The following is a 14,646-nucleotide window of genomic DNA, read 5'->3' as shown; positions in this document are numbered from 1 at the left end:
TACCACTGCATTCCAGCCTGGGTGACAGGGTGATATTCCGTCTCAAAAATAAATAAATGAATAAAAGTAAAATAGGAAATAGAAAAAAAATGTATGGATGACTTATCACTTACTTCAGTTTTATGTTTCTCTTTTCTATTCCTGGCCCAGATTACCTGACATCGACTATTGTTTACCAGCAACATGAATTCATTTCCTCCCCAATTAACAGTAGAGGCAGAAGTAATATTTCTTTGTTAAGGCATAAACTCTACTCCAAAAAGGTCATTTATGACTTCTTAAGGTGATTCTCAGCCCACAGTGAGAAGCAGCCAACCTGGGTCTAGAGAAATGTGACCACTTTCTTTCCCAAAGGATCCAGAATGTCTTTGATTCTAAGAATGGGAAATTGGTGGTTAAAAGCTGCCCGAATTTCAGAAGACCATTGAAAAAGAAGTAGTTATAAAGAGGCAGGGTTAAGGATGTTGGAGAAAAGACAGGACCGTGAGCTTTGGCTTTTACCGTCATCTCTCTACAGAAATGTGATTTAATGATCAGTTGCATCAACTGGTTATGAATAATTTGGAGTTGGAGGGTGCAAGCCTGAAACGTTTTGTCAGAGGGATTTGGATATTCCAGGAGTTTTGTTACTCATTTTTTACTAAGTATTATCCCTAGATTTCATTATGCAGGAGATAATGATACTCAAGCAATATTTTTGTAATAGACTATCTAGCTTTTCTTTAGCTGTGGGGATTAAAGTTTTCATATTTCTCATTTAATTCTTTTGGAAATAAATGTTTTATTGGAACCACATGGTATTTTACTAGTTACTAATCAACATTTAAAAATATAAAACGATATATGATTAACACTGAGATTGGGTAAAGTGCATGTACTGTCTAATAAATGAAAACCAGGAAAATAAAGATATGGAAACAATAGACCCTACATTCCCTTATTATCAACTGATATAAATGACTAGCTTGTCTGGTGCTAGGTCTTCTTCAGACTTGAATAGTGCTGACTGCGTTTGAATTTTCTTATGCAGAGGACAATCTTTATGGCATGCATGGGCCTAAGTGTTCTTTAAAGTCTGGGAACAGTGTTACTTAAAAAGCCATTGCTTCTTAAGCTGTGTCAACCCTTGTTTCTTTCCCCAAGAGATAATTCTATCTAGAAAGCAATTTTTTTATTCATTTTAAGTTTCTCATTTATTCCTAGACTCAACCACAAAAAAAAAAAAAATTAAAATTTCACCGCGCTGGAGTACAACCAATTTATGTAAAAATCCTATTTGTGTCATTCTATGATTAGAAGAATGTTTCACAGCAAGCTTTAATTAAAAAAAAACTCTATCTTCTACACCTTCAATCTATATATAATCAATTTCTTAAAATATTAAATACTGAAGTTTGATTTTTTTAAGGAGACTTTAGACACTTTCCCAGAACATCACATCTTGAAGTACATTTAAGTCAAAATGAATGTAGTTTCACCAGGTGTGTGAAGTGATTCTTTCACTCTAGTCACAATGACTTATGGATGGTTAGTGCTGCCATCCATTCAGGCTTGGCTTTGATTTGTATATGCTCATGAATTGTCTCCATGGAGGAAATATACAGAGATAGCATTTCACTTTTATGTGTTTCATCTAATAGCTTCCAAGTGACAGAGGGAAGGGTATGAAAGTTGTTAGGGAAAGCATTCTCTATTACCTGGAGGTTGTTCCTTCAGAAGTCAGAGGCTTGTATGTCCTGTGAAGGGAATGCTTAATTAAACCTGTGCTGCAGAATTCCTTTTAGATAATCGGAGACTTTATAAAGCTACCTTTGCCTCCTACAAACAAAATTGTCTACGGATAGCTGCTTATAAGTTATTTTGTCATAAAATTAAGGGAACTTTGATTCTAAAATGTATGTTTCTGTGTTTTAATATAAACTATGTAGTATCTAAGACATTCTCAACCAGGAAATGCAACTTCACACTCAGGACTGGAGTGAGGTGGTTTGTGGGATCCAGAAAAATCTCACTTGGGTCTCTTATGGTGCCTGAAGGCTTTCTGCCAAGGGTTTAGTCCCTTGCTTTAAGGCTTTGTATTTTCAGTGTTTATTAGTATGCACCAAAGCCTGTTTGGGTCACATTTTAAGTAATTGTTAATGATGATTCCTTTGAGAGACGTTTATGTATTAATTATTTTAACGTCTCAAGAGCTATCTGTGAGAGGATGGAAAAATCACACCGAATGCCAAGTTTTGTTAGGGGACAGGCAAAATGGCAAACCTGTAATACTCATACCTCAGGGACTCCAGGCAGCTGACAGGAAATAGGAGGGTGCTGAGTGTATATTGCAAACACACCATGGAGATAATTCGTAGACCTGTTTCACAGTTTGGATTTGGTCCAAGACAAAGGAAATATTGAAAAGTTACTTTGACCTGAGGACCTTAGTCTCCTTTCCTCTGAGATTCTTGGGTAAGTGCTTTGATTTGTAGTGTTGAAGGATTATACGTGGATTCTGCCCTTTTTGTTTTAATACATTCATTCAATTTTATTGCAAAATAGTTGGATATGCATCTTCTAAGCAAACACCAAAGTCAAGGTACACCATTGCAAATGTGGAGAAAACATTCAAAAAAGAATGTTTCCCCTTAAAATGTCTTTTCACAATACTGAGAGTTGCTTCCATGCTTTGTTAGGGCATTGAAAGCCAGTGGATTTCAGCTCTGGTTACAGCTCCTCATTTGTGCTGATTTAAAGGTCCCAATCTCAGCTCATTATAGAGTGTGTAGGCTTCCTTATTGGTCTCTGAGGAATCACTAAGAGATACTCCTCGACTGTATACCTTGTTGCAGTAATTGAAGCTGTTTTGTTGCTATAATTTCTTCCTAATGTTGCAGTTTTAGTCAAGCATTCTTTCCCTCTGGAGGCATTAATTATTGCCAGTTTTGAAAAGACCTTTGCTTGGTGTGTACATTTTTGCCTCTGGTGCCAAATCATTTCACTGTTTCCTAGTCTGTGTCTAGGTAAAAGGATGTTTCGCCTTTTCTCTTTACTGTTCCGCCAACACTATACCCTTTCTAAGCATTGTAATATAGAATATCTTTGTCCAACAGTCAGAAAGTCAACATTCTTTATAGTTTCATGCATTTCACTAATTTGCAGTACTTATCTCAGAATAGAGGATTTAAATTCAGTTTTATTTGCTGTTATCTGTGAAATTATTGGTCACTGGAGTTTATGAGAGCAAATCCCCTTGCTAAGGATTTACCCATGGTGTATAGCATATCATTTTTAAACAGGTTATTACCACTGACAAGGACTTCATTGAAATACAGAATTGAAACAAAAAAATACAGAATTGAAAGGGAGGATATTTACTCAAATGTAACAGAGTGTTCTGGGAAGTATTCTCTTGTTTGAAGATAAGTAAGTTTTTCTTCATTTTGTTCTGGTAACTATTTCAGATTTGAGACAGTTAAATGAATATTTATGTCTTAGTCCATTTGGGCTGCTGTAACAAAATACCATGAACAGGGTGGCTTCTAAGTGACAGAAACACATTTATCACAGTTCTAGAAGTTGGGAAGTCGAAGATCAAGGCACCCAGCAGTTTCAGTGTCTGGTAAGGGCCTGTTCCTCATAGAGGGCAGCCTCTCACTGTGTCCTTACAAGGTGGAAGAGGCAAGACAGCTCTCTGGGACCTCTTTATAAGGGCAGTAATCCCATTTATGAGGGGTCAGCAGCCCTTGTGACCTAATCATCTACCAAAGGCAGGTAGGTAAAGAGATGCTGGGCCTGACAGTCTGTTATCTCCTTGGCAGGTAAAGTATGTTGAAACCTTAACATTAGGAGTCTCTACAATTATATGTAGTCTTTTCTTAATTTGAACTTACATGTAGAGACCCCTAAGAGTCTCTATAATTGTAGAGAACACAAACATTTAGACCTTAGCACTCTATTCTTCTCATAATCTTTACACATGCACATGCGAGCGCGCACACACACACACACACACACACACACGCACACACAAACTCATCTATTTCCAAAGAGGAAAGACTGCCTACTTATGGTTTTACAAAAATCTGTGTGCACTAGGAAAGATTTCTGAAATAAAATTAGTCACCCTTCAGCTAGCTGTTACTGAGTGCCCACACTGAAACCCTCCTATTCTAGGCACTAGAGAAAGAGCATTAAGCAAGACAGACAAATACAGCACTCCCACAGAGCCTGAGTGCTAGAAATTGATCCAGACTTCACTTCTAATTTAAATAGACATTGTTCTTCATCTGATTATTTACTAATGGGTCTTATATTCTCCATCCAATAGGAATAAATTCTCTGTAATTAGTGTGCTAATTTGTGTTTTAATCCTTGGAAATATATAATTTATCCTGAAGTCATCTGCTTCTGAAAGTAGTACAAGTCCATTTCATTATATAAAATAAAATACACCGAAATTTATCATTATTTTAGTGAACATAAATCAGGAAGTAGATTCAATATACATTACTTGAGGAGGACTGACATTTCAAGCCCTTAGCCATGTGTTTCAGTAAATGCATTTTCTTGTTCATTTACTGCTTCACTTTGAATCACTGCCTCTGCCTCAAATGGTTTTTGATGTCTCTCCCTTCAGCCTGGATGAACCCATTTCTTTCCAAGGGTGAGAGTTTCTATAAAATTATAGAAAACCCTGGACTGACCTACAAAAAACACTTGCTTATTATCATACTGTGTAGAACTCAAGAGCAGAATTGATGGAAACGGCTCAGAATACTCTTTTTTTATTTGAACTTGTTTTCTAATAATACAAATAAAAGCATGTAATAGTAACTCTTCATGTTTTCATGAACATTTTTCCACCAAATTTGACATTTTCAAATATTTTATTGATTTCAGTGTATTGATGTATACATGTATTTTATTTATACATTATTGTATAATTTTTAAGGAGTTTTACATTGACAGCTTGCCTTGAAACAGTTGTGTATCTCCAACTTTACAATAATAATATAAAACATTGGATTAACTATATAGAAATCCATGCTGAAAGAACATTTGAATAATATTGGTAACAAAAGTTAATTTCCAATGTTTGGCAATAATTGTTAAAACTTGCCAGAATGACCCAAAGAATATCAATGGGTTCTCCATTCTGCTGGATGTTTTCTTTCTGACATAAATGTCATCTGTGTGTGTTGTTCTCTCAGGAGGTTGAGTTGTGTCGTGTTAGCAGTCAAGAGAAGCTGGGCCTGACAGTCTGTTACCGAACAGATGATGAAGAAGACACCGGTATTTATGTCAGCGAGGTAAGAAATGGCATGGGGTTTGGAGGGAGAAATTCTAAGAAGGAGATTAGGAGAAATGGGGAGAAATGACTCACAAGGAGAAAACCCTTCCTTAAGAGGCTTGAACGTGAAGAATTGGCCATGTTTCCAAAACTTGTCACTTTCAATTAGCAAAGTAAATTATGCTGCCCAACTAATGTAATTATTAGCAGCTTGTTTAATGTGAATACTTTTGCCCCAGAATCCCAGCAAGGAAGAGTGCAAAAGTGGTCACACTGTCCAAATCTGACTAAATTCCCATAAGAATGCAGCAAGTCCAGCAAAGTTTTTGATCCTCAAACATCTGTCCTTCCATTCTTCTGTGTCTTTTATGAGTTCTATTGACAGTAGCACTGGCTAATTGTTTTGAATTACTATTCACAATAATCACATCTTTTACTCTGCTGATGTCATTGATAAATTTGAATACCCAGTGAGTGCATCTATTAGTTTGTTTTATTCAACCCCATGAGTCAGATTCTACCCTTGATCTTAGCCAGAGGCTAAGAAGCAATACACAAGTGAGATTCTAAAATGTGAAATACTGTTAGTGTTAATTCATTTTGAAGACTGTGAAGCAAATTTTATTACAATAGGTGATTTTTTAAAACTCACGAAGGCATTATTATATGTGAAGTAGGAAGGTATGTTTTAAAAAAATTTAGGCTGTGCACAGTGGCTTATGCCTATAAACCCTGCACTTTGGGAGGCCAACACAGGAGGATTGCTTAAGTCTAGGAGTTTGAGGCCAAACCAGGCAACACAGTGAGACCCTGTCTCTATAAAAAAAAAAATTAGTCAGTCATGGTAGCATATGTCTGTAGTCCTAACTACTCAGGAGGCTTTGGCAGTAGGATTGTTTGAGCACAGTAGTTTGAGGTTACAGTGAGCTATTATTGTGCCACTGCACTGCAGCCTGAGTGACAGAATGAGACCCTGTCCCTAAATATAAAAAAATTAAAATTAAATATGCATATGATAAAAAAATTACTTATATGTGCAAAACATATGTGCATATTTACATATGAATGCTGGAGTTAGACAAACTAGATACTAATTAATGTTCTATGCTGTTCCAAGTTTTCTTGGCCATAATCTTGAAAACATTACCTAATGTACTGAGCTTCAGCTTTCTCAACTAGAAGCTGAGTACAACAATATTTATTTTATTGTTTTTATAGAGTTGCTTAGAATGTGGAAGAGATAATGTAATTAATGCATTTAGAAAACAACACAACTCTGCAAGTGTAAAATATTACTCTTTATCCCTTTACCAAAAAATTTACTGACTCTCTTCTGCAATGGAAAAACTCCACAATATTCTACTTATGCACTTCTTTTAAATATGTAATTAGGATAATTCCTCTGATTAGGGTGAGGAAGTATGAGGAAACATCTGTGGAATTATCTTTTGTAATATGTACAGAGGTAGGAAGGGAGAAGTTTAATATTAGTTTGATTACAGTTCTAAAGACAAGGTTTTGGATTGTAAATGGCTTTTAAATGGGATACAGTTCATAATTCATCCCTCACTTCCTTCTAGTAAGTCACTGTTTACTATTTAAATATGTCAGAATTGGAACTGCACTTTTCAGGGAAGGGAAGGAAGACACAGGATCCGAACATATGTACTTGGAAGGAATGTTTTCCTTTTACCTCTTACATGTATTTACAGTGTCTATTATTCTTGATGGATGATTTAAGACTCAATTATTAGGTGGCTCCCCTAATAAGAAAGTAATATCTAGCATGTGGATAGGATGGATCAACCTCGTGAGACACTTGAAATACTTTGCTTAAAAAAAAGCTTTTCTGCAACAAGTTTAAATAAAGTTTGAAGCCATCACATGAAATCTGATAGATGAAATTGCCCCCAGTGAACTGTAGGTCATCACTCAAGTTTGGCCTTAAAATGCCGATAAGCTCCTGATAGAGTCTTAAATATCTATACATTCTAAGACAGTTTATAGTTAATATACTTTACCCCATATGTAAAGTGGTATTAATTAAATACATGGATCGGATTTGTGTGTGCATGTGTTTCTTGAGAAATATAGGTTGTAAATTTCTTTATAAATTAATGTGCTCATGAAACATAATTCTCATTATAAGTATGGACTTAAAGTATAGCTGTCAGCTTTGATAAGACAAGTAAGGGAGGATTTAAAATCATCTCATAGAAAGTAAATTTCCTGGATCCAGAAAGTCCTCGTATTAACATCTCATGTCAACTGAAGATCCTGTGTGACAGTTGGGATACAGAAATGACTAAATGAATGTAAAAAAAAAAAAAAAAAAGAATGAGGGGGAAAAAGGAAGGAAGAAATAGAGGACAGGAGGAGGAAGGGTGGAAAAACTGATCTTCAGATTAAGTTCTGCTCTAGTCCTCACGATTTTATTCTTGTTCACTCTAAAATACCTCATTTATATTTTTAGATTCAGTGAGTTTTGATGGGGAGAAATATGACATACACTGTCATATGTCAACAGAGAATTTGAAAACAGCTTTTTGAAAATTTAACATTTTCAAAATATATTTTAAAACCATATTTTTAAGTTCTTAAGGGAATGTTTTATATCTGGCTGAAGATGTATGTCCTCTTTATTACAGGTAGATCCAAATAGCATTGCTGCCAAAGATGGCCGGATTCGAGAAGGGGATCGTATTTTGCAAGTAGGTGATGTTGTCATTTCCTTTAGTTTCCCATGGTCTGTCCAACAGTTATTATTTTGTTTTTTGTAAACCGTTGAGAAAATAATTTGTCTTTGCTTTTGGATATTAACATCTACAAAACCCAAAAGAAGCTATCATTTAGAACTTATTAAGGATGGTATGATTTATTAAGAGTGATTAGCTAATAATTAATGGTTCAGACTCTCTGGAGTCAAATATGACTTCTCTTCCAGCTTCACCATTTGCTTGGCACCTCACCTAACCTCTTCTCATTCTAAGCTTCATTCCCTCATTTTTAAAAAATGGTAATAACCTATTATTGTTGTGAAGGTGAAATGAGATTATGCATGCAATATGCTTAACATAATGCATAAGTACTTAGTAAATATTAATGGCTATGACTACTAATAGCAGCAGTTATTGCTGCCTTTTCCAGAATAAATTAGGTGAACATGGATCAAATGTTCCTTTGCTATATAAAAGTCTAAACAGTAGCTCATGCCTGTAATCCCAGCACTTTGGGAGGCTGAGGAGGGTGGATCATGAAGTCAGGAGTTCGAGACCAGCCTAGCCAATATGGTGAAACCCCTTCTTTACTAAAAAATACAAAAATTAGCCAGGCATGGTAGTAGGTACCTGTAATCCCACTTAGTCAGGAGGCTGAGGCAGGAGAATCACTTGAGCTGGGGAGAGGGAGGTTGCGGTGAGCCAAGATGGTGCCACTGCACTCCAGCCTAGATGACAAAGTGAGACACTGCCTTAAAAAGAAAGAAAGAATGGCTGCAGGGAGAAGACGCCCTCTTGCGAACAGCAGATCAACCCCAAGATAAAAACAGAGGTCCTTCAGGTGGAGTTTCACTGCTGATCACAAATGTGAAACAGAGAGGAGGACTTGAATGATCCAGGGAGTGATAAGTTGTTAAAATATCACTGCCACAGTTCCAGAGCTCCTATTTCTCCTGGTTGGATACAGACCCCTGGAGAGCATTTCTTTGAATTCCCACTTTTGGAATCTAAAAACTAGGTCTTCAAAAATAGACAAGATGTTGTCCCAGCATTTGGAGCCCACTGTCACTGTTTAGGAAGACAGCACCATACACAGATGATCACAGTACAGCATGACACTGTCATGGTAACACTGTGCCTGTGCTGCCTGGGCACACGTCCTGCCCAGCCTTCTGCAGTTCTCTCCCTTGTTCAGGACAACACTCATGGAATCATACCACCTCCTCACCACCTGTTCTTCCTCTAGCTAGAAAGTGCAGAGCTCCTTTTTTACCATGGACCTTCTGTTAAGGCTGCAATTAGAAAAGAATACAAAGTGTGAATTAATGATCGTTTGGGGTCTCACCAGTTTTCAGAAAACCTCGAGTATATAATTTCTCCCTCAGTGAGCTCCCTAAATAGTGATCTATAGTAAACAAAATGAACTATGTCTGTCATACATAGGGGAAGGAAAAGTGGACCAGGAAGCCAAGACCTATGTCTTGTTGATCACCACATTTTTGTCATCTTTCACACATGCACATGAATAAATCAATGAATGTAATCAGGCTATTCAGTGGAAAGAATGATAGGATAGACGAATAACATCTGTTGAAAGGTTTTACTTACATAGCTTCATTAAGAAATTAAAGGGACCCTTTTCATGTATCATCCAGATAATGAAAGCTTCAAAAGTGTTTCACTATTTTTTTAATTTTGAAATAATTCTAAATGTATTGTTCGCTTTGTTAACATCTCCAATTAAATATACTGAAAATAATGTAATCTGTAGATGCTCAGAGTCATGTTACAGCTAGCATTCATCCCACGATGCTGTAATACAGTCAAATGCTCAGTGATTGGAAAATCTGGAAAATGTGTGCCCCAACATGAAATGACCTTATTTGGATACATTTGCAGATGCATTTGGTCTATATTGTGTCATTTTTCTTACTCTTCCTTTGCTGTTGCCAGCTGGCAGTTCTTCCTCTTGCCATCTACTCCACATCCCATACTGCCTACTGTACCTGGCTCCCTTCCTAGTTCCCAGCTAACCACTCTTCCGTAGGCTGGATACACAAATACAGTCATTAAAGTTTCATTCATTTGTTCTGTGGGTATAGTTGGATAGAAATAAAGTGCATGTGTTTTCATATGTTATGGCACTTCCAAATCCTTAGTGATATTGTGAGCAGGTAAGTTTTTAGAGAAAATACCTGCTCTATAATAAAGTATTCCTTAATGGTCTAGGTTCACTAAGGAAACAATAGCAGGATGATAAAGTGCTGTTTTCTGCCTGATTATTTTATATTCTGTGGCAAATATGTCACAACACATGTCGCAGTAAAAAATCTAGAATTCAATTCTGTCTGCACACATAGGAAACAAAGAGTCTTAAGGGTGATTATGAAATTATATTAAGTAAAACTCTGACAAAATTGTACCCAGAGACAAATGGCTTCCTTATGGTTGATGAGGAGATTATGGGATACCCTGTAATGAGCAATTAATGACTCCTTTCCCAGAGAGATGAGAGTAGGAAAAACAGAGGATTTACTTCTTATCCTTAAAGTTTCTTAGATGGCTTTTATTTTAATGAATCTCTTCAGGGCAATTGTGATTTTAATTTTCTGTTCATTTTACTTAAGTATGTCAGTGTCCCTGACCTCATTGTGTAGCCAGACTTTTCTTAATGTAGCACACCATGAACCTATAGGTGACTGTACCCAATGACATCTCATTTACACACACACACACACACGTGCTGTCACACAAAGGGGATTGTTATAGAGTAGGGATTGTGCAGAAGAGAAACCATGAACCAACTTTCAGAGAATCGTTGTGGTTCACCTGTGCTTTTTCTATGCAAGGAAAGTTCTTCCTTTTCATTCCTTCATAGTTCTATCTGCTGTGTCATTGCTAGGAGCTTATATCAAATATATCTCCAGGAATTAATCTGGGGGCATTCTCTCACAAAATTGCAGTGCTGAATATGGCATTTCTGAGTCAGATAACAAGAGTGAAAGACCGCATATGTGACCAGCTTTCTATGGAGTTTCCAAGAAGAGAATGCTGTATTCTCCTTTTATCCTTGGGATGGTAAACATATAATAATCCATGTAAGCAGCCTAATCTCAGGTTAGCAAAAAATTCAATCCCATTTCTAAGGATGACTTCCTCACAAAACTTTGCAAGAACTCAAACAGTGAAACAACAGGACTTCTAACGAGCTTTCTCTTCTCTGTTCTACACATAAACTGGTTGATATGATTTGGCTATATACCCACCCAAATTTCATCTTGAATTGTAGTTCCCATAATCCCTATGTGTGGGATCCAGTGGTGGGGGGGATCCAGTGGGGGGGGGACACAGTGGTGGGCAATTGAATCAGGGGGGTGGTTACTCCACGCTGTTAGTGAGTGAGTTCTCACAAGATCTGATGGTTTTGTAAGGGGCTTTTCCCCCTTTGTTCGGCACTTATTCTCTCTCTCCTGCCACCCTGTGAAGAGGTGCCTTCCTCCATGATTGTAAGTTTCCTGAGGCTTCCCCAGACATGCAGAACTGTAAGCCAATTGATCCTCTTTTCTTTATAAATTACCCAGTCTCCGGTATTTCTTCATAGCAGCATGAGAATAAACTAATACCCTGGTTCTCTAATTCTTTTATTTTATTCCCTTTGGATATTTTACCTCTATTTCTGTTCTTTCCACATCTATGTCTCTATACTTTGATCACCTCCTTTGTCACTATATTAAAATATAAACACATTTGAAATAAAGCTTTCTTATTGCCTAAGACTCTTGGGTTTTCCTAAGAAATTCCACTGTTGGTTGGATGTCAAGAATTTGCATTGCCCACCTATGTCTGGTATAATAATAGAAAAAGAAACTAGATATTAGTATGTTAAAGAGAAAAGCTATATTACATCTCATTTCTAAGCTTTTAGGGCTTTACACACACACACACACACACACACACAACACAACACACTTATACACACATATAGGAGATTGGGCCTAAAGTGAGATTTGACTGATCTATCCATGTAAGTACCACAGATCTCCTCTTAGCCAAGGCAATATCCATTTTGAAACTAACCTTTACATATGCCCATGTACAGAAAGTGAGACCGTTATGTTAACAAAATTTACCTGCTGTCCTTCTCTTGGTTCTCTTTCCCTCTGTTTTCTTAAAGTGGAAGTGTTCCATTAAGCCATGTGACGTGACTACTCATCTGGTCTCCTTCCCTTATTACTGGGTCCTCCACTTTCATGTCTGCCTAGTATTCTCCCATAACAGCAGGCTGCATTCCCACAAACAATCCTGTAACTATAAGCCATTATTTCAGGAGCAAGAGCAACTGAAGGTTGAAAGCTCTATCTGATTCTGTTTCTCAAATCTTTTCATTCCTTGAGAGGTATCTTTGCTGAAACCCATGGCTACATTTCTTGCCCCAGTAACAGTTTGGGTATAAAACTAATGTCCTGAGTACAATCGCATCTACCAACCAGTTGGCTAAAGTGTGGCACTTATTTTCAAAAAGATACAATAAATTACATTTTAATGCCACATTTCTGTGGTAGTTATTTTATCCCAAGGATTATCCTGAAGTGTTTCGGCAAGAAATAATCTGTTGCCCCCAAATAAGAACTAATTATTGCCAGGACCAGAGACCATAGCTCTGGTCATAATGAGTTCTCAGGGGAGAGAGATGAATACCAACTATAAAGAAACTAAAAGGCAAACAACCACATTGCTTCCTGATGGTCCTCTAAGAGTTAGAAATACATAGGTGGTAGATATCTTGTAAAATAAAACCATGTTTACTACTCTGCATTTAATTACTTTCCATAAATTTCACTCTATTTGCTTTATGTAGCATGAAGAGTCTTTTCTCTACTAAGGATTAAAATATAAATGATGATAGTAATAACAACAGTAACAACAGCATCAACAGTATTATGTGCCAACATTGAAGACTTTCTATGTACCAGGCACTATTTAAGATTTTTACCTATATCAACTCATGTAATCCTCATAAAGACCCTCTGAGAAAGGCACTATTATTATATGCATTTTATGATAGCAAACATAATAGCATCATTGGACTAATATGAGTGAGTATTTAGAGTAATGATAAGTGAAATTTAGATGAAGAATGAGGAAGCACATAGTAGTCGAGTGGAAACCAGGAATAAAAGAAGTGAAAAGTATATTTCAATAGAAAAGATGAAGATAAGCTGTGTGAGATCACCCAATTCAATATTCTTAGGATCAGATGTGCCTGTAGTGGAGAGGAGATGAATAAACAGGTCCATGTTTGACAGACAAATAGATGCATTGCAAATATATTACTAAGAATTGCCATGAAACGGACATAAACACTCAAAGTGCAAATAGAGTAAATACCATAAAGTCATTATTTTAAAACAGCACTTAATAGAGGAGAGGTGAGGTATAGTGGAATCCACCACTGCCAATTTATCTTCATTTGAGAAAAAAGGCCTTGGAGTCAGTACACACATGCTTTTTCAGATGTATTTATGACAAACCACAACATATCCTTCCCAGTCATTATTTCCCATTGTAGAATCATAGTTTCTATTTCCTAATTTGATGAATTTTATTTGTGAATTGCAAAAACAAATGGGGAATACATGTGAAACTTATAACCACTGAATTTCCTTTCTACATATACAAGTCAGAAATGACAGTGATTGGAGTAAGAAAATACAACTTTTGCCCATATGATTTTTTTTTACTATTATTGCCTGCTTTCCTTGCACTAAATACATATAAGAGTGTAGGAATAAGTATTTATTATTGTGGTCCAAAGTTGAGATTTCTGGGCTTGTTTTCAGATAATTACATCTACCCTCATGCATCAGCCAGAAAACCAGAGACCTACGATGAGAAAACCTCAATAGTCTCTCTATGCTGTTAAGCAGAAGTCCTTACTGAAAGACATAAAGTAATTATTGAAAAAAGAATGGTCAGTGCAGCCACATTTTCCATCTGTTTAACTTATTCAAGTAATACTATTTTAGACAGAATTACTTGACCTCTTTAGTTAGAATTTCTTTCCACATTATTTGATTACATATATGGATCAAAATCTTATTGTCTTTATGGATTTGAGTAATCAATAAAAGAAAATGATTATTAACTATCCAAAGGAAAAAGTTTTGTTAATTAAGAGCTAAATGTATTTGCACATAAAAATGTAGTTGAAAAAAACTTTATAAATCTTATTTACTCTTTAGAACTTCGGAAAGGTAAAAAGATATTTCTAATGCCACTGGAATCTTTTACATATAATCAAAAGTTTACTCAAGCTTGGTTTCTTTCACTCATCATTATTTTAAAAATTCAATGTTATGCTATGATAATTTTTTTAATTATTTAAGAGATGAGTCTGAAGATATTTCATTAGTTTTGTTGTTTTAGGAAATGGATAAATATTAGAAGGAAAGTGGAGTATTGATGAGAATGTTACTTTATTTTGATCAGGTAAACACTGAGATTTATCCTGACAATGATGTTTGAGCAACTGAGTCAGACCCCCACACAAATATGAAATGATTAAATGAAAATGTAATCAGCAGTGGCCTGCGAGCCTTGCCTGGTGAGAGATAATACTACAGCTCTCTAATTGGCTCACAGCGAGCGTGCAGG

The 14,646-nt window shown here is 36.2% G+C and overlaps 1 protein-coding gene and 1 long non-coding RNA gene across 3 annotated transcripts in view; one reads left to right on the top strand and one right to left on the bottom strand.

Moving 5' to 3' along the window:
• Positions 1 to 14,646, bottom strand: part of LOC144577760 (uncharacterized) — a 48,369-nt gene that overhangs the window by 21,475 nt on the left and 12,248 nt on the right. The window lies entirely within an intron of this gene.
• Positions 1 to 14,646, top strand: part of PDZRN4 (PDZ domain containing ring finger 4) — a 412,538-nt gene that overhangs the window by 386,165 nt on the left and 11,727 nt on the right. For both annotated transcript variants that reach the window (XM_002752366.6, XM_017975991.4), the window contains 2 exons: positions 5,196 to 5,294; positions 7,924 to 7,986. In XM_002752366.6, the coding sequence (XP_002752412.6) occupies positions 5,196 to 5,294; positions 7,924 to 7,986 (162 nt within the window). The remainder of the gene's footprint in view (positions 1 to 5,195; positions 5,295 to 7,923; positions 7,987 to 14,646) is intronic.

The sequence above is a fragment of the Callithrix jacchus genome, chromosome 9, assembly GCF_049354715.1.
Source record: "Callithrix jacchus isolate 240 chromosome 9, calJac240_pri, whole genome shotgun sequence".
Classification (NCBI taxonomy): Eukaryota; Metazoa; Chordata; class Mammalia; order Primates; family Cebidae; genus Callithrix; species Callithrix jacchus.
Note: the sequence above shows the minus strand (reverse complement) of the source record. Positions and strands in the feature narration are given on the sequence as shown.